Source organism: Drosophila obscura, unplaced genomic scaffold, assembly GCF_018151105.1.
Source record: "Drosophila obscura isolate BZ-5 IFL unplaced genomic scaffold, ASM1815110v1 contig_150, whole genome shotgun sequence".
Taxonomy (NCBI): domain Eukaryota; kingdom Metazoa; phylum Arthropoda; class Insecta; order Diptera; family Drosophilidae; genus Drosophila; species Drosophila obscura.
Window position 1 is genome coordinate 3,142,313 of NW_024542736.1, and position 26,302 is coordinate 3,168,614.

Here is a 26,302-nt window from a genome sequence, read left to right on the forward strand (position 1 = left end):
TGGATGCCATGTCAAACCTTTTAAATCCGCCCAAATGTGTATTGGGATTTGCTGGCATACATCCGGGGGCCGAGGAATGTGGCAAGATAATTGATAAAAATAAAAAAACAGAAGGCACATGCTCGCCAGGAAGAGTAAGTGAAGGAATGAAAACAAGCGAGTCACGAACATACTCAGGCACTCGGAAGGGTCCCATTCCGACACCGTCGAAGGCCTCATTATTGCGCTGAGATAAGCAATTTACCCACTTGATAACCTTATCCCGCCCTTGCAGCACTCCTCATTGGATCTGGCTGCTGGATGATGGGCCATGGGGCGATGGGCGATGTCTGATGGGTGGCCGGAAGAAGGCAGCGTCTGTCAGTTGTTGTCGGAGTTTATTCAAGGAGATATTAAAACCAAGTGAGCTGAACTCAAATGATATGAAATTAAATGAGATGAGATCCGAAGAGATGCAGAAGGCAGAAGGCAACTTGTCAACGTACCAAAAGGCAAAAGTTTAAATTACCAAGTACTTTTGCCCCTGCACACATATGTGGCACATATATACATATGTTTATGGCCCTCGTGCTGTTCTGTTAAAATTTTCGATTTCTGGGTAGACTTTGCTTTCGATGGGTTGCCATTTGGCATTGATAACTGTAAGCTTTAAATTAACTTTCGTGCTTCAAATTTTGGGCTTATTAAATCATATCTCGAGTGGCCTAAGAAACAGCAGCTTGAAAACGTACGAGAATTTGAACACACATGCATAAATATACAACTGCTAATTAAGTTGTCTTTTTGACAGAAATTATTGATACAGAATGATCTTTTAGATGTGGGGAAACAGCTTGTAGAGCCCATTTTAATTAATTTATTAATGCATTGTTCCTGTTCTTGTGAAACCTTCCCGTGCCACTCCTTCGTTGTCTCTTGAAACAAAAGAACATTTCAATGGGTTCCTTGTACATATTGTCAGCCATTGTTTGAATCTGGAAAGTGTCAATCTGCGGTTGTATGTATGCCGTATGCTTAGGTCCCTTGAACGACCCTTCGTAGTTCGATTCAGTTGTCTAAACGCATAAATGGGTAGAGCAGGCCAGATAAAAATGCATAAATTCCCTTCTTTATTATGCCGAAACTCTTATACCGAGTGCTGCCCGCAAGTATGCAATGCTTTTTGTTCAAGCAGATTAGCCAAATTATTAAGTAGCCGCAATGTAGTGCAGCACATTTTGAGATTCCCGCTAATTGCAGCTCCAACTTTTTACTTGCAGATTGCCAGCGATAAGAGCGACAGAGGGGAAACTTTGAAGAGCGTGGATTTTTGGCCAGAATGCTGACGAGCACTACAAACCGCTAGGAACCCGCAGCACAAGGAGACAGAAAAGTTTTCAACGACTGGAAGTTGCCCTAAGAGTTTGCGGCTCTCCACAACGCGCTTGAATGGAGTTCGACAATGGCTTGCTGTGGCAGAGCCAGCGGGTGGCGGTGCCCGGTGGCAGCGAGCTCAGTGACGAGCGACTCTACTACATAGCCCCGCAGCAGCCCCTGCTGCGCAACATGGCGGAGGATGACTACCCGGACGGCTCCATCTCACTGACAGACTCAGCCTCGCTTTTGTACAATGCCACAGCCGGCTCTGGGGAGCTGGAGGTGCGCGATGCGGAGGCGGTCTACAGTTATGCATCAACGACCACGCTCAATGGCCTGGACTTTGAGCGCTTCAATGTCACGGTCCTAATGAACTTCAGCTGCGAGGAAACGGACTCCTCGTCGGATGACGTCTGGTCCAGCGTCTACTTTAAGAGCACCGTCTACCTGCTGTACATTCCCATCTTTATTTTCGCACTGATCGGCAACGGCACCGTCTGCTACATTGTCCAGTCCACGCCGCGCATGCGCACCGTCACCAATTACTTTATCGCCAATCTGGCGCTCGGCGACATCCTGATGTCCCTGTTCTGCGTGCCCTCCTCCTTCATCTCGCTGTTCATCCTCAACTACTGGCCCTTTGGCATTGTGCTCTGTCACTTTGTCAACTACTCGCAGGCGGTCTCTGTGCTAGTCAGCGCCTACACTTTGGTGGCCATCAGCATTGATCGATACATAGCCATCATGTGGCCCCTCAGGCCACGCATCACAAAGCGGTAAGTGCGAGCAGACAGACGGTTGCTTGCTCGTTGAAGGCATTTCCAGCTAAATGATTTTCCACCCACACAATGCCATGGAAGTTGCTAAATGCCAACCAACTATTATTTCCTTGGCTTGGCTTGGGAATCAGCGCATAAATTAGGCAGCAAACAGTTTACGAGACGCTTTTTATTGCCAGTAAAATTAATTGAATAGTTTTTGCTAAGCACTGGAAACAATTGTAGGGCTTGTACTTTGGGAATTCCTACTTAAATATTCAATTACAGAATATTTTTCTAAGCACGCTGACTTTTAGCTCCACTATATAGCTCACTCGTTAGCTCAAGTACTTCCTTCAACTATTTTAGCCAAGTGCCAAGTCTCGACCGTTAAGTGGCCGCTTGGCTATTTGCATTGCGGGGCCCACTTTGGTGTCTACTTGACCGAATCGCTGGTCTCCAGGGAGGCGGCGTCAATGGCTCGTCGGCTCGTGTTAATTGGTTTAAATAGTAATCCAAGACCCTGACGCTGCGTAAAATCCAAAAAGGCAGCCATTGCCGGACCGCATTGAAAACGTCAATTTGCTTGGTAACTAGATACGAAACGGCATTGCCATTGGGGGGCACTCGACCATCAGCCGGTGTCACTCTCACTGCCATCCATCGCCAGTGGAGCTGAAGAGCTCTGGCGTGAGTATTTCACGCCCGGGCGACTTTTAATGGAGGTTCAACATGCCTATGAGTGTTGGTGGTGGGGGTGGTGGTGGGACCACAGCCTACGTCAGTGTGCGTGTGTGTGGGGATGGGAGTCCTGTTGTGCAAATATTTGCGCGGCCATAAAGTAAATACGGTTCATAATTATTCAACGTGACTGTTATATGTATACGCACACGCAACGACGCCACGGCCACAGCCACAACCACTGCTACTGCCAGCCAACCCTACCGCACCGCACGGCCGTAAATGCTCGCTTATCACGCTCACTAGGCGGATAAGCTGCCGGAAGGACAGACCGCACCGGCATCACTCATACGTCACGGGTGTGTGTCGGGAAATTTCAAACTGTTTAAGAATTTACGAAGGCATTTTTCAGCGTGATAGGGGGAGGGGTAGGTGGAGGGTGGAGGCTGAGATAAGTGGGAAGCATTCGTATAAAAATAGCATAAAGTTTAAATATTTACGAGACGAATCAGATGTACTTATGAGCCACTTATAAATTTTTGTTCTCTCTCTCGTTTCAGTTATGCTAAATTTATCATTGGCGGTGTTTGGTTTATTGCACTTGCCACCGCGTTTCCCATACCCGTCGTCTCCCGCCTCGTTCTGCCCTCGTCGGCGTGGCACGAGAAATGCGAGAAGTAAGTACCGCCGCCACTCGAAACAATGAACAGCATCCTCCAGTGTTTGTTTGCCACACATCCGTCTTTAGCTGCTCTGTGTGTGTGTGGGTGTCACTTTGACTGTACCAAATGTAGCATTAAAGAAATGACTTCGTGCGTGGATGGATGTTTGGGGCATTATACTTGACTGCCGCCATTCGGAAGAACTTCAACTTTAAGAGAATCCACCCGCTTGAGCGGCTGACAGCGCTCACTCTTGAGTGGCGTGCAAATAAAAAATATTACAAGCATTTTTCTTATTGTTCCTCCCCACAAATCAGGGTGGACAGGAGGTTGGAGGGTGGAGCTGGGATCAAGTATAATGTAAATGCAAATAGGAAACTCATCTGCAGGCTGCTTGCTTACCCTCAGCTATGCTCCGCCATGGCAGGTCATGGCAGGCACGTTATAAAAGCTAAATGTCATGTCTAATTGCGACAACAGTGCGACAGGCTGCCCCCCACCCATTATCCGGCAGCAGGACCCTCAAGAACAGATGCCGCCCTGTAGCTGCACAATGCTCCAGCATTTTGTATGATAAAAACCTTCTGCTGCAACAATTTAACAGTTCCTTCATGACCGGGCCTCGAGTGGCATGCAGCTCACGGTCAGACGAAGGGCTTGCATTTTTCGGTAGATTCCATTTTCCGGCATTGTTTTTGCTGGCAAAGAGCTAAGCATAAAAATTAAATGGCCCACTCAGCCATGAATGCGGGTGGGTCCGTGTATCCGTGCATCCCTTGTGTGACAGTTGGATGCTGAGAGCCAGCAGATTCCTCCACGCAGCCCATACGAGTACGAGTACGAGTAGTAGCCCCCCACCACTAATGCTTTTGTCTCTCGTTCTATGGCCTGCACGCAAACCTCTTTGTGGCTAAACCAAACTCAGATACATCTGCCGCGAGATGTGGCCGTCCAGCGATCAGGAGTACTACTACACACTGGCCCTCTTCACGCTGCAGTTCGTCGTGCCGCTGCTGGTGCTCATTTTCACCTACACACGCATCGCCATCGCCGTGTGGGGCAAGCGGCCGCCTGGGGAGGCGGAGAACTCGCGGGACCAGCGCATGGCGCGCTCCAAGCGCAAGGTAAGTCAATCATCTGCCCTGCCAACCGCAAAAACTAATTTACTCCAAAAAGGGGACCAAGCCATTAGTCTGGGCTTAGTCCTTTGGCTGTACATCGGAAATTGGGGTTGGGCGGGGCAAGTACAAGACAATTGCTTGTATATTTCCCTCTGCCTGTATATTTTTTGTGCTGCGTCCTTCAAGGGTCCTTCAATATGCTAAAATGTTTTCCCATTTGCCGTGTTTACGTGCCTCTGGCACTGGGCATTCGTGGAACGTGTTTCTATGGTACATGCAACTGGCATTGTTCGGATGATTCCTGATTGAAATGCAGCTCAAAAAGAATTCTAGGAACTTGAGTCCAGCTCTGGGAATGGCAAAGGAATTAATCTGCTGGAAGGAATTGAATAAAGTTTTTTATTATGATTCAACATTTGACAACTTCATTTTGAATCTCCCTCTCTGCCTCGTCCACTCGTTGCATAAGTTACAACAAAGACTCAATCGATGCGAGGCATCTTCTTTGAGTTTTTTTGTTGACTTTAAAGTTTAACCCCAATAGCAGCACCTTGCCACTGCCTCAGCACCCTCGAACGCGAACGCGAACTTAGGCGTCCGCAGAGGCTGCTCGAGCCTTGCCACACGACGACGGCTGTCGAAGCAGCAATCTTCAAATTGATTTTGCATTTTTTTTTTTTTTTTCTGGGGTCAATGAGGAGCAAGCGTGGCAAGGCTGGCTTCCTGCTCCGCCGAACGGCTGTCGTGGGCTTGGGTACGGGTTTTGGGTATGGATTTTGGGTTTGGTTTTCGAAGCTTGGGCTGAGGCTGAGGTTGAGGCTGAAGCTGAGGCTGGGGCTTTGGCAGCGTGACAAATGGCATGTAATGCTCACATAATCACACGGCGCATGCGCAGCAACTATTTACAATAAACTTGCAGAGCTGCGGCCAAATGAATGAGTAGAGATTTATGCGGTGCACCTCGTACTTGGTACATGGCTCTCCAAAAAGCCTATCCACTTGCCAGCTGGAGGCCTAGGCTTAGGCTGCTGCTGCTGCTGTGACTTCGACATCGTCTTCAACTTCGGCTGCGTCTGAAGATGGCATCCAGCATTTTGTGGTCTTCCAGGAAATCATTGCAACTGCAACTCGCGAGTGCTGGTGCGGGTCGGGTGCTGGTGCGGGTGGAATGACGACCACGTAACCAGTTGTCAAACGAGCCCCCTCGGCCTGTGGCCAATTGTGCAGCTGAGATTCCTCTGCCAGACGACGACGAAGACACAAAGAAAGCCTGATACTTAGCTGAGAGTGAAAATTTGTATGCTATCGATGAAGATGACGACCTTTCCTGGCCATTGGCTCGCACAGCTGGACGAAGCTCCTCTCTCTTTGGCTGGCAATCAAAAGCGACGCTGCAATATGTACTTGTGGACATCCGTCAGTTGGCAGTAATTATAATCGCCATATTTGAGGGAGAACAAAGACAGGGCCGAAACGCGAGACCAATGACAGGGACTCCGTCATCTCCCATCGTACAGCGGCGCGACGCGACGCGGCAGCGGCTGACAGTTTCGCCCACTGCGGTGCAATGTTACCCAATTCGAGCCCGAGGCGACGACGGGCTGCAGCTTCATCTGCCATTCACTTTTTTGTTTCGATTCATTTGGCCTCCTCATCGCCCTCCTGCGATGGCTGTTGCCTGAGTTGACCATCCTTCGATGCAGTTTCCCCAAAAAGTACGAGTAGCTTCAAACAGTTATTTGGTTACTTAACCCGGCAACAATTTCTGCTGAATTGGATCTCTCATTTTCTCATGGCCAGCCATGGCCTCCCTCTCCCTTCGTTCGCCTATCCAACGCCCCCCTGCTGCCAGCCTGTTGACAGTTTCCTCCTTATGTGTGTGTCTGTGTGTGTGTGTGTGTGTGTGTGTCTTATGTCTTTCAAACATTTCTGCCAATCGCCAGCTGAAATGATTAGCAAATTACTCGTACCACTCGTACTGGCTCTCCCCAAGGGGTACTCGTCTTTGAGCTTCACTTTTCGTGGTGGCTTCCTCGTGGTCGTAATTGTCGTCTTGTTGTTAAATATCAATTGAAAATTACAGGATTATTTGGTCATCTACCAATTAATTGTTGCTTAGCGATGATTAGTGGTTCGGCTTTGTTGGCGTATACGTGATGTCATTGGGGCACAGAAGGAAGATAGAAGTGAAAGGTTGTGGCAACATTTTGAGTGGGAAAAAGTATCTAAATCTATCTATGAATATTCTATCAAAGAGTGCCAGTACCTTCACTCACTCGATCATCAATGCGCTGAGCCATTACCTCTCCTTCACATATTCCCTTGCATTCAACAATCGTTTGCCCGCAGGTGAATTTCCATTTATCATTGCATTCATAAATTGCATTCCCTTTGCGGCCCTTTGTCAATATTTGTCAAGTGTTTCCGAAATTCGTTTGCACGAGTTGCAAATCACAGTCCATCTAATTGCTGGGAAACACCACCCCATAGCCCTCCCTGTAGCCCATGCAAAATGGCAAAACAATCAGCCGCCATATGAGTCTGCACTGAAGTGGCGGGCAGGGCAAACGAAGGCAGGGCAGTATTATTGCCGACCTGGGGCGATGACACTTCACAGTTGTCAGAGCCGCAGGCGATTGCAACTTTGAATTGAGTATCACTATATTTTTTTTTACTTAGTTAGTTTTTTTTTGCATACCCCCAACAGTTGTTGGGCCAGGCAGCTGGCCTGGTCGTCGCCCAGGCCGGAGGCGACTGCCTCTTTGACTGCATCTTCGCGTGCATTTGAGTCTGTTTTGTCAACGTGTTGGCCGATACAACAATGTGTAGGAAACGTGGCTCATTTGGCTGGGGGATGCCTGTGCCGATTGCTTCTTGTTTGGATGTAAAACGTTAATTGCATAATTGACTGCAAGCTGCAAGAGGCGTAACGTACGGCCCGAAAGTGTTCATGTATTGGCCATCATCAGCAGCATCATCATCATCATCCTGATAACTGAGCCCCCCTGTGGATGGCCTGGCCCGTCCCGATGCTCGCTGACCATGCCACGAAACAAAGACTGATGACCCATCGCCAGACATGGGCAGGTCCAAAGAGAGGCGGACACTGCACAGTGCCGCAACGGGTTCCCATTTGCAGTTTTATTTTCATCCATTTTTATTTCTCCGGCTGCAGACATTGCAACGCCACTGCAACGCAGTCGCAGTCGCAGTCTTCTCTTTCTGTTGAATTGTGTTAAAATGTTAATTTCGTATTACGTAATCTGTGTCATATCCAGCAAGCAGCATCAGGCACCCAGTGAGGCAGGCAGCTGGGATCTTCATCATCAGCAGCAGCAGCAGCAACGGCAGCAGCACCCATACCGACACAATGGGCGGTGCATGTGAAAAAAAGTGAGAGGATTCCCATGGCCTGGCCAGTGGATCTGCTTGCAACTGCTGACTCACACAAACATACACACACAGAGATACACCCACACACACAGGGTTGCACTTTGTGCGTTTTGTGGCAAATTAAAAGATAAAACTCACCGATGCATCAGCAGGAACAGCTGCAACAGCAACAACTTCAGCAACAGGCTGCAATTAGTCGCCCCCCTTCTGCAGTTCGTTTATCTCGCAGCTCTCCATCTGTATGTTCCTCTCTCCATCTGCCTCTCTCCCTCTCTGCAATTCCGGTTCTGCCCCAAGACTTTTTCCATGATACTTTTGGGCCCTTTCCCTGTCATTGATTTATTTTTCTACAATTTGTTAGCCTCTACCCAGTTGACGTGAAATTGCAGTCTGGCGTTTGGCCTACAAATATTCCTAATTCATTCTCCAGAAATTGTGCAAAAATTGTGGCTGAAATATTGCCAGCAATAGCCCATGGTAAATATTTGCTTTTAGCTTTTGCTGTGGCTGGCAAGCCAGCAGTTTGCTGTGGCCAAGTGCTGTATGCTAACTCAATTAGGTATTGATATATGCACTTTTACCACTGATCAAATGGGTAATTGGACGTTCAAATAAGTTTGGAAATTGTGCTGCAATTTGAAATTAAATTGTTGCTTGCAAAACGGATTAGCACACTGGAAATTAATGGAACATATGTATCCATTGTCGTAGCTAAAAGTTAACACAATGAAGTGGATTTTCCAACTGAGAAGTTGCAACTTTGGAAGAGTCTCTGGAGTATACTTTTTTGGGCGCTAAATCGGGAACTTATACAATTAAATGACAGCTCATTTATACTCTTATATGTCCCATAATTTACACATAATATAATCTAATGATTTACTTTTCGATCTTATGCAAAACTTTTTCTTGGACTTACTTTAAAAATTCTAAGGACTTTCCCTGGTCAAAGTTTCTCTGCTGTTTGCGCCTAATGATTTATGACTCCTGTGGATATTTGGCCAAACATTGACATTCCTTATTCATCATTATTCATTCCACAGCCCACCATTCGCATCCAGTTTTGTAGTGGAATCATTTCCTAATGAGCATTGCATAATGTCCATTCTGGCTCATTGACGGCTTTGGGCCGTCGTGTCGCTCGGTGTCCATCAATTATTGAGCAAACACGTAGAAAGACATTAACATTAACATTCGATTTTATGGGCCGTTTCCACCGAAACTCTGTTTGCCCTCGACTATAAAATTTATCCGTCTGCCATTTCGGGCATTCGTTTTTCTCTACTCTTCTCCGCTCGTTTTTTTCTTTTGTGTAATTTCTGCTTAAATCAATAAGACTAAATGCCGTGTTTATTGTGGCGCAACGGTGCAGGAGTTTTGCCTGCCGGACTGCCGCCGCCAGCGCGGTGTTGGCGACCATAAATTAACCAATTAATGTCCGTAAATTAAACAGTGCCAGGCTCAAGGAACTCCGACTCCGACACATTAGTACTATGTAGATAAATTTCAGTGCGGTTCTTGCAACGCTTCCAAGGAGAATACAGATCCCAAAACTGTCTGAGATACTGCTTCAAATGCTGTGCTCAGCTCTGGCAAGCGAGGGGCATCCTCTGCAGCTCTGCAGCATGACTTGCAGCACTGTCATCGAATCGCAGAGGGGGCATTGCTTGCTGAGGGGGGGTCCTGGGGCATTGCTGGTGTGGCATCGGTAGCTGCTGTTTGGCCGACAGCTGTCGGAGCATTTGTTGTTACATCTGTTGCATCGGCAGTTGCTTTGTTGCCTTTGTGGCTCTTGTGGCTCTTGTGTTGCATAAAGAAACATCTTGTCAGCCCCTCAGCCAGTCGCTGCCTGCCGTCTGCGGCAGTGTTTGGCTGCTTGTTTGTCGGCTGGCTGGCTGGCTGGCTGTCTGTGTGTTTGTTTGCTTGCTTGCAGTTCGAACAAGTTTATTCTACAAAAGTGAAAGGCACTCGGATTGGACTTGCATTCGACATGCCAGCTATCCGTGTCAGTGACGCACTAAAACCGATCAGACTGCGAACCGAAGCGTGCGCCCCTAATGAAGATGCCCCCGTCAGCATGATGTCAGCGTGGGGCAGCCTCATTTGCTCACTGGCCACGCACAATTGTGAGGCGTTCTCCATGCCATCCAACTCGGGGTCAGTGAGAACATCAATGCAGCGAACCAGTCTAATGAAGTCCATTTACATGAGTGCACAGGCCAGAGGCAGAGTCAGAGCCAGAACCAGATGAGCGCATCAAATGGCAGCTGCAATCATCATCGGAGGCTGTAATGTCACATTGCGTATACGCAGTGAATGGCGACAGCTAATAAGCTAAACCCATTTGGCCAATGCAAATTGCTGATTGCCAAAGATGGGTTGGAGTTATGGTTTAATGTTTAATCTTAAAGATACGAGTGCATGAGCTCGTAATATTCGATGGTTCTTGTGCACTTTATGCAGCCATATTCAAGCATAAATAAAAGATAATTAAGATGCAACAAAGAGTAGTTCATAGTGCCGCACAAGTGCTGCAAGACTGCCAAATGGTTTAGCATTTAAACAGCTCCACCCCCAAGACCCAAAAGCCACCATCCATTTGGCGCCACAGGCAGGCTTTTCCGTGTCATCACGGAGATCAGCATGTTGGCAGCCGAAATACCACTTGGCACCGCATTACCCCCCATTTTCGGGCTGGAGCACGGCATGGCAGTGGAGGCAGCACCGAGGCCGCTGTAATTAAAATGTGAACAACACCATGCGGCGGACAAAGGCTGCTGGGCATTTATTTGTCTGAAAGCGCACACCCTCGACGGGAGCTTTTGCCCCGTTTAATTTTCATTTTTGTTAGCCCGGTGGCCGGGATGATAGCATCAGGAAACTGGCAAGCAGAAAGAGGGGCACAGCAATCAAAAGGCCAACAGGTAGCAATGAGAATGGCCGGATTGAAGGATGGAGCCCTCAAAGCCACTTTCGACATGGAAGTAACTCAAATTGATAAGCCAGTCTTTAATAGCCACTGAACCACTTGATGGCGTGAGTAGTAGCTGGTGCTAGTAGCTCTTAATGACCAGCAGCATCAGCAGCACTGGGCACTGGGAGCAGCACTGGCAGTGGCTGTATTGCCACCAAAAGTGGATTCAACTTTAACGCCAGCGTTGGCTTCGTTTTGTTGTCGGTCGGCATTATCTCTTTGCTGGCTGGCACTTTAAACCCGTAATTAGTTTACACTTGCGGTAATTGCGGCATAAATCTTCCAGTTGCCTGGTGTCGTAATAGCCAGCAGCCAACAGCCAAGCCAATCCTTATCTGTGTCCCTATGGGAGTGTGTGAGTTTTGTTTCTTTCTGCCAGCAATTCCCATCCCACACACACACACACACACACACAGACAACACAGACTGAGTCTGAGTATATGTGGACATATAACTTTATATCTACATCCCATCCACATCCCTCCACATCCCTCCACTCCACTACCCTTTGCCCAAAACTTTATTCCCACTGCCTGCCCTGCCAACTGCCGCAAAATGATTTGTAGCCTTAAGTGGAAGGCAGCAAGTCCGTCGCATCTCTGGCTTGTGGACTCCGAATAAACTGTGAAGTGAATTAGTGGCCAGCCCCAAGTGCAGAGTCGCTTTTTGTGGCCCGGTTGTGCCGAGTTGTTTTCACGCCATTTTCAAATAAACCGCTCCAACAGTAAATATCGTCGTTGCTCTCCACAGCCAGAACCCCTCTCCTTCTGCCCATCTGCACAGACATGCGTGTGCCTCTCATGGCTCTCATGACGCGAATAATGGGGAGCTATCATCGACTCGGACCCCATCTCATGACCCAGCAGCGGTAGCAGCAGCAGCAGCATCTCCGACCTTTTCCAGCTCCCATCCCTGCGTGGGCTTTTGGGTGTGTGCGCGTTTCGGTGCCTTTGTGGGTATTGTTGCTACGTTTTATGGAGCTATTAAGGTGTCGTCTGTCGTCTGCTGTGTGTGTGACTTTTGCTGCTATTGTCCCATTGTCTGTCGTTTACGGAAATGTCGCGTGCTAGCAAGTTGGGGGGGCTAAATACGTTTTGGGGGCTAAAAGAAAGAGTCAATAGAATTGTAGGATTATGGTAATTGTGGAATTAAATATAGGTATCTAAACATGAGTGCTGTAAGCGCTTTTGGTGTAATGCTTTAAGATTAAATCAACTGAAAGTGGGATAAGCCAAAGCTTTAAGCTCCTTCTGCTGCTCCTCTTTCTCTTCCGCTTTCACGATTCCAAATTCCAGAGCAGAGTTTGTAAACTGAAACCACAACTGACGGTCCGAAAACAGATTGGTTTCGCTGAGTAATGAAAGATGTTAACACAAGACACTCAACGAAAGAAAATACACAAACAAAAAATTGGCTGGGAAAATTTATTTTGGCCATTTCTCTAGCAATAGAGCCAGCCCCCTTCCGCCAGCCCCCCCCAGCACGAGCACGAGGAAGGGTGAAAGAAGCATGCGAAAAAAAAGAGCACTTTCTCTGCTCTTGCCCAGAAAAACAAACAGCGGTTCTGCATGCACACACAGAGAGCGCGGAGCGACACCAGCAGACACGACACAACGTGGTCTGAGCTACAGAGCTACAGATGCACTCTGTTCCCCGCTGTATCTGTGAGCACTCTGCTCCCCGAGTGGTGCCCGAATGTTTGCCGTTGGCCAGCAGCGCCTCCAGTCAGCTTAATTAAAACGTGAGCAATTGCAGTAATGAGTGCTCCGCTTGATTAAAGTCCCTCCAGCCACGGGGCACGCACTCGAGATGCAGTTGCCAATGCAGCTACAGATACGGATACGGATACTGCTGCTGCTGCTGCTCGATGCACGGCTGGCCATTGGGAGATGCGTTCGTGCGAATGGCAATTAGAGGGCGGCGCCTAACTGCCCCCGACAATGTGACCATTTAGCATAACGGCGTAAAAGTTTTGCGACAAGCAGCACCGTTGCCGTTGCAGCGGCGTTGCATAAGCTGGCAGAGGGGACACAAGACAGGAGACATGGTGCCACGGTGGCACACGGAACGCATCGTTGCATGCATCCACGAGATACGCGCTCGGTGTTGCATGTGTGACCGAAATCCAAACATAATCCTAATGCTAATGGCACTGCCAGACCAGCCAGACCAACCAGACCGTGCATTGGCCATGCATTTCGGGCTTCCACTTACCCATCTTGACATTTGGAATTCCCTTTCCTTTTTTTTTTTGTGGCATGGCATCCACGCCCATTCAGCCACATGGGGAAATCATTGGACACGCTGTTTACAGCGCGGAAAATGAAACTGGCTAATAGGTTTTCCCAGCGCACCCAATTGAAAATGTATGCCCAAAATGGGCAGAGGAAAACTATGAAAGAAAAAAATGCAACAACTGTGGCAAGAACTCGAAGAACCAGTTCTGTAAAAGCCAGCAGCAGGCAGCTTTTCCTTACTGAATACTCCCCAGAGTTCTACTCCAACGTGTGCCCACACTTGGCCACATTTTCGGCTGTAAGTCTGCATAGAAATCTCTCTCATACCTTAGTAAAATGGCTATATGTGCACTGCTTTGAATGGCGTTTTTTTTTCAACACCTATTTTCTTGATTTATTTTATATTTTTATTTGGTTAGCTGTTTATAACTACAAAACAAAAAGGCATAAACAAATTCCATATATATTTTTTAAATACCAAAAAAAAAAGTTTTATATGTTTCACATAGCAATAGCACATAGCACAATTAGAAAAATGAAACGATGCTAACGCAGCCACTCTCAAAATATGAATAAACATGAATGCCCATATAACCGTTTTCTACGTATAGCTCGACTTTGGTCTCTTATTTAAGCTAACGGTACCACCGATTGAGTTCAAAGAAGACGAGAATTTATAGTAGCTGAGCACAAACATAAGAGATAAGAACTGCATATTCAAAGCAAACAGGCAGCTATTACTTTTAAAGAAAAATTGAAAACAAATTTTGCACATATAGCCACTTTACTAAGGTACACTTTACTGAATAACTTGAAGAGAGCAAGAAATGCAAATCAATTGGCAGCAATTACAATTATTATTAATAAAAGATGCCGTGTCGCTACTCATAGCAAACGATTAAACGCAATGGACTGAGTGAACCGATTACTTACCCAATGATATTTATAGCCACTGCACTGAAAGAGTAATCCAATTAATGTCGATTTCATGCAAATCCCAAACACTGAGGAGAAACAACACCACAGCAGCTATAAATATTGCATTTAAATGCTCACGTAAAACCTAAAACCTAAAACAGATAAAATTCGAGTAGTATTTAGTGCCTATGAAAAGCGATATCTTAATATCTTTCCTGGTGTATTTTCGTGGCCACATTTCTGGCTGTCTCCTGCTGCAGGGCAAAATCGTGGCCAAATTTATCCCACACAACTGTAGGACTAGTCCTACTAGTCGTATCTTGTATCTCGTGAATGCACTTTGGATTTTGGATGGGGCTCGCCTTGGGTTTGGTGTTATGCCAGATCACTTCCTGACACGTTTCCCCATTCGAAAGGTTAAATGTTGAGCGGGTTCCTTCGCCTTGGCCAGACCAGACCAAGCCAGACCAGACTGTGGACTGTGTGTGGGGGCAGGGGCAGGCTGGCTTGGCTGGCCTGGCTGTTTGCAAATTTACAAGCCTGCAACTGTGGCAAGGTCTGCAAGGTTACAAATGGCCAGCTCGTTAATGCGACCACTTGCGGCTTCGTTTCGTTTCGATTCGATTCGCTGTGGCGACTACGTGGAAAATCCGCGAATCCGTTGCAGCCAGATCGAAACCAGTTCCACCAGTGACCTTTTCCTCATGCCTCGTGCAAATTTTCATAAGCCCCTAATCGAGCCGCGTGTCAAGTGCGTGTGTCTGCCTCTCTGCCACGCTGCCAGTTTTCCAGTCTGTGTGCTCAGTCGATGATGCTGCTGCTGCTGATGATGATGATGATGATGTGTGATGGGGCGGCAGTCGGTCGATGTATCCAAAACTCGAAAGAAACTTGCAAAATATTTATACATTTCTCACGCAAAATAATGCCCCGCATCCGTTGGCGTGCCACGGGTCCCGGCCTGCTGTTCATCGGGCATCTGTGCGTGAGCTGCCAGGTGGCAAAGTGGCAAAGTGCCTTGGGGACTTATCGCTTTGGAGGTGTTTAAATTGCCAGCAATTTGGAGTTTTATGATTTGGCCTTGCCACAGAATACGCGATCTTTTTCTTTCTCTTTCGTGCCAGTGAACAGTGGCCAGTGGCCGGTGGCCAGTCCAGTGTGATGTAAGCCCCCTGTCTTTTCACTATCTTTCTCTGTGTATCTGTGTATCTTTCACCCCATTGATCATCTTGCTTTCCGCATTTTCGATGAAGTCATTTTTGGTTAAGGGACAATTATCACCACATTGCATACCAAGTCGTGGCCGCCCCATCGCCTTCCCGCCTGCCTGCCTGCCTGCCTGACCCGTCGGGCATCGTCAACATCTCGGACACGTTCGCTCATTAATATTTGCGCTGTCAATTGAAGCGGTTTCGGAGTGCTTTAACAACTGAAACGATGACAACACCAGACCAGAGGCAGCAACAGCAGCAGCAACAGCAGCAGCAGCCACAGTTGAGGCAACACAAAACAGGCAAAACAAGCAACGGCAGCTAAATTTGCATGAAGATACACAGCAAATCAAATTACAGATATAATTGAAACTAAACAATCACCACGAGCAGTGGATACCCTAGAAAAATATCTATTACTGGCTGCACTGTGATATGCATAGATAATTTAGACAGTAGAGATAGCCTTGAAAGGAATCCGATTATTAATTAAGATAAATAAAATATTTGCAGTACGTTTAACTTCTTCTGTAATATTTACCAGCAATGTTGAACCAATAACCAGACTTACGACTTGTGTCGGGAGTCCATTGAGTACTTTCCAGGGGCACTCTCCATGCTCGTGATGCAACGCCAGTTCTTCGTACTTCAGATACGATCTACTCCCACTCCAGGCTGCTATCCAAGTGGACCTGCAACCCTTTCAATGTGAACAAGTGCCTGGTACATAATCCTTTTTCCTGGACAGCCAAATGAGTAATGCAACTGCCATACAGAGTGGATACAGATTGGCATATTCAGATCCCGGCACTGAGCATGCACATTAACTTTGAGCCTCTGCAAAGTGAATCATGGGCAAAATCCCAAAAATAAACAGATAAAACAGGCAACGTCTTCGGCCGCGTGTCTTAACCGCAAAAGCGAAAGTAAAGTTCGCCTGGCCAGTTCCGATGGGAATCTCAATCTGTTTGAAGTCTGAAGTCCGGGACTGGTCGTTTATCTTTGGCTCAATTTACGCTTCGACTGGCCGCTTACCTAATCGACGAGGGCGAGCACTGCAGCGGGGCGCAGTTTGGGGGGCGATCGATCCCGGCAGTCGGTTCGCCCGATGCGAAGTGCATCCTTTTTGGCGCGTTTGCCACGCGTTTTGCAGTCGCCATAAATCGCATTGATTATCGCGCCGCGCCGCGACGCTCTGCTGCTGCGGCTTTCAATCGAAGCCTCCGCAGTGCCTCATCTTTCATAACTTGATTCCGATGGCATCCTGATGCTGCTGCTGTTGCATAACCCAGCGATGGTCCCGTCCACTCTTTGATTCGACTGTCATTTGTCGGCCGTTCTTTCACTTTTTAGGTCTGGGCCTGTCCGTGATGGCTGAGGGTGCCCTTAATTGATTTTAACAAGTTTTCGGGGGCTTCCTCTCTCTCTTTGTGTTGTGTACTTTGGTCCAAAGTGTTTTCCCCATTGCCCCCATGGCACCGCCCTGGAAACGAATGGCCTTTGGGGCATGGCATGGCATGCTGACGCTCAATCAATCTTCTGACCTCAGCCTTCTGGGCTGTTGTTTCCAGTCTTGTTGTTGTGTTGCCCTCAAAAGTGTGAAAACTGAAACCCATTTACGCAAAATATGATTTCTGATTTCGTGTTTCGCATCTTGTTTACAATGCCACTGCACCCCTCCCTCGCCATCGGCCTAAGAAACTTTTTGCTCTGCTGTCAACTTCAATTACATTATGCCAAAAGTTGTTGGCTATGCCTGGCGGGGGGGGGGGATGAAGCCGATTTTCTTGGGCATTCGAAATTTAATAGCAATTTAGAGCGAAGCGGGGTGGGGTGGGGGGTGTTCCCTTCACTTCACTGGCAAACTCAATTACAAGGCCCCTCGAAATGATTTCACCAAATGAATCCAAGGACAATGACAGATTCTGCCTCAGGCACAAGGAGCTCAAGGAGTGGCCAACCAGAAAGATCAGAAGCAGAATTATGGAGAGGAACGGAATGCACTGACCACTTGGGCGACGCAGCCAAGGAAACAACAATGGAAAAGATACAAAGATACCCCCAGATGTCGAGATGCCAAGATACATTTTGGTACTCGTGAAGAGGCCTGGTGGCAAGTCTGTTTTTTTTGGGGCGCCGCAAAAGTAAAAGGAATACCAGGCACGCATCTTTGCATCTTCGACAGCGCAATTTAAATAATTGTGGTTTCTTCTAGCCACAAGACACATGCGACGGACGATTACATAAGCCAATACGGCCAATAAAGTTGCAAATCCCAACTCTGTGCCTAATGACCATTTGCATTATCTTCTTCCATCCCATAGTTGCCAACGCGCCAAATTACACAAAGTATCCAAGACTCTAACTCCAACTGCAACTGCAACTACAGTCGCAGAGCTAGAGCCAGAGCCAGAGCTAGAGCTAGAGCCAGAGCGAGCCCACAAAGCCAAACTGCAGCGGAATTGGCCACGTATGGAGGAGGATGGCACTCGTAGATGGCCCGAGCGAACGGCTGACGCTCTGATGAGTTATTTCGACAGATATGCAAATGCAAAGGCTTCGGCTTTGGCTTTGGCCATTGTTGGATCGATGGGACGAAAATCGCACGTGACGGAGTGTCGCGCTGGGTTCAGGCATGGGGCACGTGCAGCTGCGTTCAAATTTGGGTCCAGGAAATGCGAAAACAATATTTGGATAATCTCTTTGATGTCACAGAAATTATGTAGATTCATCCAGCGATTGGCGCCCATTAAATATGCATTTTGAGAGCCGTACAATCGCCTCAGTGACCGCAATCCCAGGCAGCTTAGGCGGCATCCCACTGCAAAATTACACTACAATTGGCATTATAAACCCAATTCCAATTTTGAGATTTCTCCTCCGCTCCGAACTTCCACAATTGGAGGGGGTTCCATGGGAGCTGTGCAAACAGACATATTTAAAATTCCATCTCCGACTCTGAATCCCGACTCCGAGTGACTCCGAGTGAATCAATTGGCAAGAGCTCTGATGAGTGCAACACATTTTCAACAAATGCAAATCCGTGTGAGGGCGAAACTCATTGGAATTCAATGCATAATCCAGCCGCTGTGTATGTTTTGTTGTTGTTGTTATTGTTGTTGCCGCAGACACAAGTCGTCCTTCATCCGGCGGCGTCTCGACTTGATTGTTTCTCCCTCAATGCTGCTGGCTGCCGACTTTTACGATTTCATTAACTAAACTTTAACGATACGGGCAGACATAAAGAGCAGGCCGGCGCACAATTGCAATCGCAGCTTGGATCGCAGCACAAAGTTTCTTTTTCACACGTTTTCGCTTCGAGAGCAGCGCGACGCTACGCGACGCGACGCGTCGGCAGCAGCTTCCAGCCTTGCGCCTCGAAGTGCACTTCATTTGTAAAATTACGCATACGACACGCTGCGCGAAGCCATCCCCCCCACCATCCCCCCCTACATTTTATAGAGCCATTCGCATTTATGTGCGCCTCCAACGTAATGCGTTTAATTGCAGGCAACACCGACCCAGATTTTGCCCCCAGTTGCTTTCGTTTTTTGGATTTGAATTTGAATTTGAGTTTGAGTTTAAGTTTGCTTTTTGGCAGTCGAGGCGTGTGCCTTCGGTTGAAAGGAAACCGAAACTCGTTTCCGTTGTTGACGCCTGCTTGGGGTTGCCTTTACTGTGTCGGCAAAAGAGTCAGGCAGCCACCTCAACAGGGGGAAGTGGCAACTCCCGGACAGCTGCTGCTCCAACTTTGAGCAGTGCGAATTCCCAAAGTGCTGGCAAAGTTTGTGGGGCGCCAAGTGTTTGCCGTTTGCAGTCTCCATAAGGGGCAGACATGTGGCACGTGTGCAGTGCAACTGCAACCGTATGATTAATGTGCTGCCGCGCGACACGACTTTTCCATTTGTCCGTTAGATCCTGAAAAGGTCCTGAAGAGCGTGAAAAACTAAGGCAGGCCACGGCGGCGGAGGTGGCAGGGCGGTGCTGTCGTTGTCTCCTACAAATGTCCGTACACGGGCGAGCAAATTGGAATAATTTAACATTCAACGGAAATTGCAGCCCATTAGAAGACGAATTCATATTAAAAGTGTTGCTGTTGCTGCTGCTGTTGCTGGCCCATCCTAAAGCACGGAACATTCCCTCAATGGCTGAAAGTCATGCAAATTTCAAGCTGCCACCGCCAGGAGACTGAAAAGAAGTGTTCAAAGGAATACTGGTCTAACATCATTCGGTTACACACACACACACACACACACACACACACAATTCGTTCACACGTACTGCAATTAAATTAACAGCTCCTTCTTGCCTTCGCCCCTGAAATGTGAGTAAAAAAATTGCAAGTCAGCTGCCGTTGGTGTGGCAGGGGCGTGGGCGGCGACCAAAGGGTTGGTTGGCCAACCCAAAACCCACTTGAAAATAAAAAGGAAACGGGGAAAAAAACTTCTGCAAATGGTTTGCTTATAAATGGAATTGGAATGTGGTCTGCTGGAGGGGTGCGCTGCACAGAGGTTTAGAAGGCAAACAAATTGGATTTGGATTTTACTTTTAGCAAGCATCCGGTGGAACTTAAAGCCAAAATTTAGTCGTTCTCTATCCCTTAATTTAAGTGAAAACTATGCAAAGTTGGGCCGTAGTTAAGCTGACATCTGTTGAGGACACAAAAACTAATCCCAATCCCAGTCAGGTGCAGGTGCAGCTGCAGTGGAATAACTTTATCAAGGCACACGAAACAACTTTTAATTGTCGGCTGTAAACGAAGGTTACTGACAAACGCTTGAAGACTGAAGGCTTGAAGTGATTTTTCGGGTGTCTAAGCGACACCACACCGAGTCGCTGGGTCTGCGAGTGGCCATTCCGAGTGGCCCTTTCGGTAACGGGCATAAACATTTTCATTGGCCTGCGACCTTAGACAAATTTGCTGTGTCGCTTTCGGGGCAACTTTAAATTGCCAAATGGTCAACTGTTAAACGAAATCTGCAGCAAAAAAGTCGTTGACACTAATTAGCATTTAAAAGTGAGCGACCACCAGCAGCAGCAGCAGCAGCAGCAACATTTTCAATTGAAGCGAACATCGGAGACAATCGGAGAAGCAAACACACAAATACAATAAATAATATGTCTGCAAATCTTGCATGAATCTTGCCTATCCATCGATGATAGCATCGTGGATAGATGGCAGATGCAATTGGCGCCAGCGGCAACATCTACAACATTTACAACAGCAGCAACAGCAGCAGAGGCAACAGCAGCAGAGGCAACGTCGAGTGCCACCAAAAATGTCAAATGTAAAAAGCGAAGCAGTCAAACGGCAAAAACCGTTCATGCTGCAACCAAACAAAAAATATGCACAAAACTTAAACAAAATTCGTATTCAACAATAAAAAATTTGCACGTTGCTCGTCTCTGTCTTCGTCGGCGTCTGCGTCTGCGTCTCAGTCTTCGTTTGCTTAACAAGCAGGAAGTGGCGCTGGGCAGACGGAGGAGATGCCACCAAAGCCAAAGCCAAAGCTCCGTCCCAAACCCCCCCGCTGGCAATAACAAGCGACAATAGATGCAGGAAGCAACAACTGTCGTCGTCGTCGTTGCCAGCTTCCTACCCGCCATCCGGCAACTACCATCCACCAGCCACCATCCACCATCCACCAGCCAGCATCTAGCAACCGCCACAATCCATCGAAATCCCTCCCGTTGCATAGGGATGAGCCAAAGCTGCTCCCGTTGCGTGCGCCGAGCGTGGGGCAGCGCTATCTCTCAGTGTCATGGAAATGTTGCACAGTCAGCCGGAGCCGGTGCCGGAGCCATATTGCATCGTTTATGCAACAAGCATCACTTCCCTCCCCCAGGCGGCAGCTCTTCGATTAAAGTTCAGCCATCTGCAGAGCTGTCGGGGAGTACTTTTCAGCGTCGGCCCGGCGGCAAATCGTATTTGCACAGTGGAGAGGCAGAGGCAGAGGCAGACGCAGAGGCAGAGGTTCAGCGAGATAAATTTGCATGGTAATTAAATGAATTTACCATTTAAACCTGCTACAAATACAATAATTATAGCCAGCTAATTGCCCTTAAAGATGCCAAGTTTGTCCCTAAAGAGGAGCCTCCCATTTGTGTTTATTTTATTGGCTCCCCTGCGCCCCATTGAGTGCTTGGCTGCTTGGCCACATTGTTGAGCTTGAGATTTATCGCCAGCTGCGGTTTTCATTTTTCGGCGATCGTTGCGCTGCGCTTTTGGCGCTTTTCCTCCAATTGGCACTCGGAAGTTGGGGGAAAACCATTTGAGTGGTGGAAATTCCTAACAAAAGCCACAGAAAGCGAATAAAATTAGCCACCTTAGCCTTGATTTGCACTTCACGGCAACCGCTTAGCGTGCACTCGGATGTGAACTCGAACTTGGATTCCGATTTACATTCCCAGTGCTCCAAATGTGGCTGCCGATTTGGCTCCCTCGCTGTCTCCCCTGGTGCTTTGCGGGCGTTCGGTCTGGCCTTTTCTTTCGACATTGAGTTGGATTCCGTTTCCCACAGTGCAGCAATTTATTGCAGCTATGTACATACTTGTACAAGTCTGTCAATACACTAAAAGTCGTCCGATGTTCGCCGCTCGTTAGGCGAAAAACCGAATTTTTGCATATGGCCCGGCGGGCTGCTGGCCTGGCCACTAACTTGGCCCGAAGCTCGGGCTTTGGTTACGCAAGATTTGCGAGAAATTCAAGGTGAAATCTGCACCACTGCACGGGAATTGTTGTGGCAGGAAATGCTGGACGAATCCCATTTCCCATTGACAGCTGACTGCAGTTGCGTTTTCATTTTATTATTATTATTTTTATGATTCCGATCGACAACGGGTTTCTGCCATTTGGCAACTTAATCATAAACTGAAGATTTGTGTGCCCCCCTGATGGATTTAACAGTCGGACACTTTGCTGATAATTGGCTACGCCCGACCCGACCCACTCCCAACAAGCCCCGATGGTCGTTAGTCGAGTGCCGTTTATGACCATGTTAATCCGCCTGATTCATAACCAATTCGCAAGTAATTGGCCAGATTAAAGAAAGCCTCAATCCATTAGCCGCGAACATGAGTAATCGAGTGGGCTGCCGAGCGGCTCCACCACTCTCGAGTGTCGTCAAAAAGTAAAATGAGTTTACGTATTTTTAGGTGTTTTATGTTCGGTGGCTTCCTTCAATTAAATCTTACGGCAATCCCAGCCCATCCCTCTCTCTTTCTCTCTACTCTTCTTTGAGACTTCTCGGCTTCACTTCTGGGAAAGCCAGAGTTTTCTTGTTTTTTTTTTGCTGTAATAAAATTAAAAACCGCAGCGAATTGGTTGGTTGGTTGGTTGGCATAAAACCCCATGAAATTGCTGACCCGAAAATTGGCAACTAATTGAAAAAGCGTTTATACAATTTTCCTTTCTTCTCTTGCCGACTTTATCCCACACCTTTCTCGCCATTATATTCGGTTCATTGAACGTTAAGTTCGTTCGATCTGCCCGGACAACTTCATTAAACTTAACGCAATTAACCGACTGAATACCGAAGACCTGAATGAAAAATGCCAAAGATGAGACATAACAAAAAATTTAAAAAGTTTTTTTAATTTTTATTTTGGCATAAAGTCAAATTTATGGCAAAATACTCGCATAAATTTGGCATAAAATATTTAAGTAGAAGAATAAATATATGAATATCCCTGGAGCCACATTAAAGTCTGTGAATACCTAAGGAAGGCCTTAGACCTGAGACTTTGACTAGAGGCTAGTCCCAAGGCTAGTCCCAAGGCTTGTCCCGATTGACAATTTGCTTTTGTATCCCAGACACGACCAACCCCATTTTTGCGAATTATCTTTGCGGCAAATCTGTGAATCGTAGGCCTTGCACAGTGGCACACTTGCACACTCATAAAAACACTCACACACTCACACTCACACTCAATCCGTCTGTGATCTATCAAATCACGTATTCACATTTGTCGTATGAAAAGAAATTCCCCCCCACCGCCCCCCACAAGACACAATGGCAACCCAAAGATCCACCAACACTCAAAGCACAAGTCTCGAAAATTATTCAAATTGCCATTGTTAGCATTCGAGAGTATTGGGGGAATTTTCTTTTGATTTTCACTTTGCTGCGCTCGTGAGCTCGTGAGCGTGTGCAGAAATTTCCAAGCCAAAGGAAAGCCCAGAGTCGCCTGCTCTGTTGGCCAGCTGACGCTCAAGTGCGGCACCCGAGACCCAGTCGAGATCCAAGTCGCGAGGTCCCAGCGGTCCAAGAGCCCAGCGGTGAGAGCGAAAGTGCACGACATTGGCTACAAACTGTGACTGGAGCAGAGCAGAGCAGAGCAGAGACAGAGAGTGAGAGTCTGGCTGTGGCTGTGGCTGTGACTCTCCAGTACATCCGACAACGGGAAATCAACGTTGGTAGAGCGGAGTGAAGCTGAAGCTGAAGCTGAAGCTGTTGTTGCTGTGCTGTAATAAGTTGATTGTGCGGTAATTTCGGTTTCACTTGCCAGCCTACACAGACAGACGCCAACGTTAACCCCGATGCCAGACACAACCACAGCCACAGCCACAGCCACAGACATTCGCACTGAGACTCGGAGAGAGAGATGGCCAAAAAAGAGTCTCATTATTGGCCAGCTCGCTTGGCCTGGCTTGGCCTGGCCACGCATGCGCAGTGCCCAAAAGTCGCATCATCATCAGCATCATCATGAGCATAGCGAAAACCCTCTCGCATCCATTGGACTTTGCGAATGTGTTGGTGTCTGTGCCGCTGTGCCGCGCTCTGTGGCAGTGGCAGGCAGGCCAGCAGCCGCCGTGCCGTGCATCTAGCTGGGTTTCTGTATAAATTGATGATGCGGCTGCAGTTGTTCGTCAGTGAAGCATTTGATTTGGTCTAATAAACAACATCCGAGCACCAAGCCGAGGAAACAGAAACGTGAGGCTCTACTCTACAGCACAGCAAATCCTCTAGTGCTCCAGCATCGTCCTAACTCGAAACCTCTTGTCTCTTGTCTTGTCTTCCCCAAACCCCTGCCCCTCACACACACTCGTCCACACACACCACAGACCTAGGATTACTGTGACAGTGCCAGTGCAAAGTGTGTGCCGCGTTAGATCGTAACCCAAAAAGAGAAACCGGCTATCCGAGTACCCACCCCACCCACAAGTGATCCAAGAGAACCGCATCCAATTCGTCAGCACCGATCCGTGACTAAGCAGCCATGAAAGCCTTCATTCTAATGTCCTGTCTGGCCCTGGCCGCGGCCCGTCCTGAGGCCGGCTACAACTACAACCGTCCCGGTGGCGGCGGCGGTTCGGGAGGCTCAGGTGGCGGCTTTGGAGGTGGCTCCAGCGGTGGATTCGGAGGTGGCTCCAGCGGTGGATTCGGAGGCGGATCTGGCGGAGGATTTGGCGGCGGCTTCGGCGGTGGCTCCAGCGGTGGTGGTGGTGGATTCAGCAGTGGCGGCGGAGGAGGCTTCGGCGGTGGATTCGGCGGCGGCTCAGGCGGCGGATTCGGCGGAGGTGCGTGTGCAAAGAGGGGTGCAGCTTCGATGCCGAGTTAAATATAATTTAAATTCACTTTGCAGGCGGCAGCATTGGCGGATTCGGAGGTGGAGGCGGCGGCGGTGGTGGCGGCGGAGGCGGTGGCACCACCCTGGTGCAGAAGCACATCTATGTCCATGTGCCGCCACCAGAGCAGGAGGAAGTGCGTCAGCGGCCCAACCTGCCCATTGGCCAGTCGCAGAAGCACTACAAGATCATCTTCATTAAGGCGCCATCTCCGCCCTCGTACCAGGCTCCGGTCATCCCGCTGCAGCCGCAGAACGAGGAGAAGACCCTGGTCTACGTGCTGGTGAAGAAGCCCGAGGACCAGCAGGACATTGTCATCCCCACGCCGGCACCCACACAGCCCTCAAAGCCCGAGGTGTACTTCATCAAGTACAAGACCCAGAAGGAGTCTGGCGGCGGCATCTCCGGCGGCAGCGGTGGCTTCACTCAGTCCAACTCTGGCAGCGGCTACACCACCGGCGGCGATGGTGGCTTCACCGGCGGCGACAGCGGCTCCATCTCGGCCCCGTCCAGCAACTACGGCCCGCCCGGCAAGTCCGGCCCCTACTAAGCATCTCCAGCCACCACGCGAACTTCGAACTCAACTTCGGCTCAAGCTGCTGACTAGTCCTGTCGTTGACACGCCCCCCCAGCCACGCCCACTTTCACACAGAATCTCCACCACATCGACATATCAACAAACATAAACCACACACACATCAGCATAACCCCACAAACACCAAGCCCCAAACACCACCACTGCGACTTGACCCGAAACGTGACGATCTTCTACTCTAGCACACATGTGCCCCACATGTGTCCCCTCTTCTGATCCCCGACACAGCCACGGGGCTCGCCTCCGCTCGGATCACACAACACCCCGAAATGGGATAAGTGCTTTCCGCCCATGACTTTTGTATATAATACGCTTCCGAACTCACCTTCACTCTCACACTCCACTACTCTGCATCTGCATCTCCTTCCATCTGTCAGTCACACTGCGTCTGATTGGAGTCTCAACCTTAAACTTTGCCCTGAAAATTCTATTAGCTAATAGGCGACGAGTGCGGGTTCCTTGGATGGGAATCTCGCTTGGGCGCCCGAAAGAGCGATGGCAGAAGAAGATAATGACGATGATGAATGACGATGATGATGATGATGATGATATAGAAGATGATTTAGCGGGGATTGACACAATGCTCCATGCATACACATAAATCCATAATCTATATATATTTTAATTATACTAGAATAAGTACTTTATGCTCAATAAAAAAAAACAACGGTGACAAAATTACGAAAAAAAAACAAACAGCTACAACCTTTGAATTTTTCCAACTAAACTTTCCCTGCAGTACTCCCCCTTTTGGCTGAGTTCTTTAATGAATATACTTAATGTACTTGCCCTTTTTTTTAAGCTCACCCTTAACTTACTTGTCCGCTG

At 48.2% G+C, this 26,302-nt stretch overlaps 2 protein-coding genes across 2 annotated transcripts in view; both read left to right on the forward strand.

Annotated features, from left to right (window-relative positions):
• Positions 1–26,302, forward strand: part of LOC111065252 (RYamide receptor) — a 59,461-nt gene that overhangs the window by 24,558 nt on the left and 8,601 nt on the right. Inside the window, 3 exon segments of the mRNA XM_022353439.2 lie at positions 1,260–2,132; positions 3,356–3,472; positions 4,383–4,581. Coding sequence (XP_022209131.1) covers positions 1,429–2,132; positions 3,356–3,472; positions 4,383–4,581 — 1,020 coding nt within the window. The 5' untranslated portion in view covers positions 1,260–1,428.
• On the forward strand, positions 24,187–25,513 carry LOC111069356 (serine, glycine and glutamine-rich protein). Its single transcript, XM_041591684.1, has 3 exons — positions 24,187–24,244; positions 24,376–24,831; positions 24,897–25,513. The coding sequence occupies exons 2-3, from the start codon at positions 24,531–24,533 to the stop codon at positions 25,427–25,429; spliced, it is 834 nt and encodes a 277-aa protein (XP_041447618.1). The 5' UTR covers positions 24,187–24,244; positions 24,376–24,530; the 3' UTR covers positions 25,430–25,513.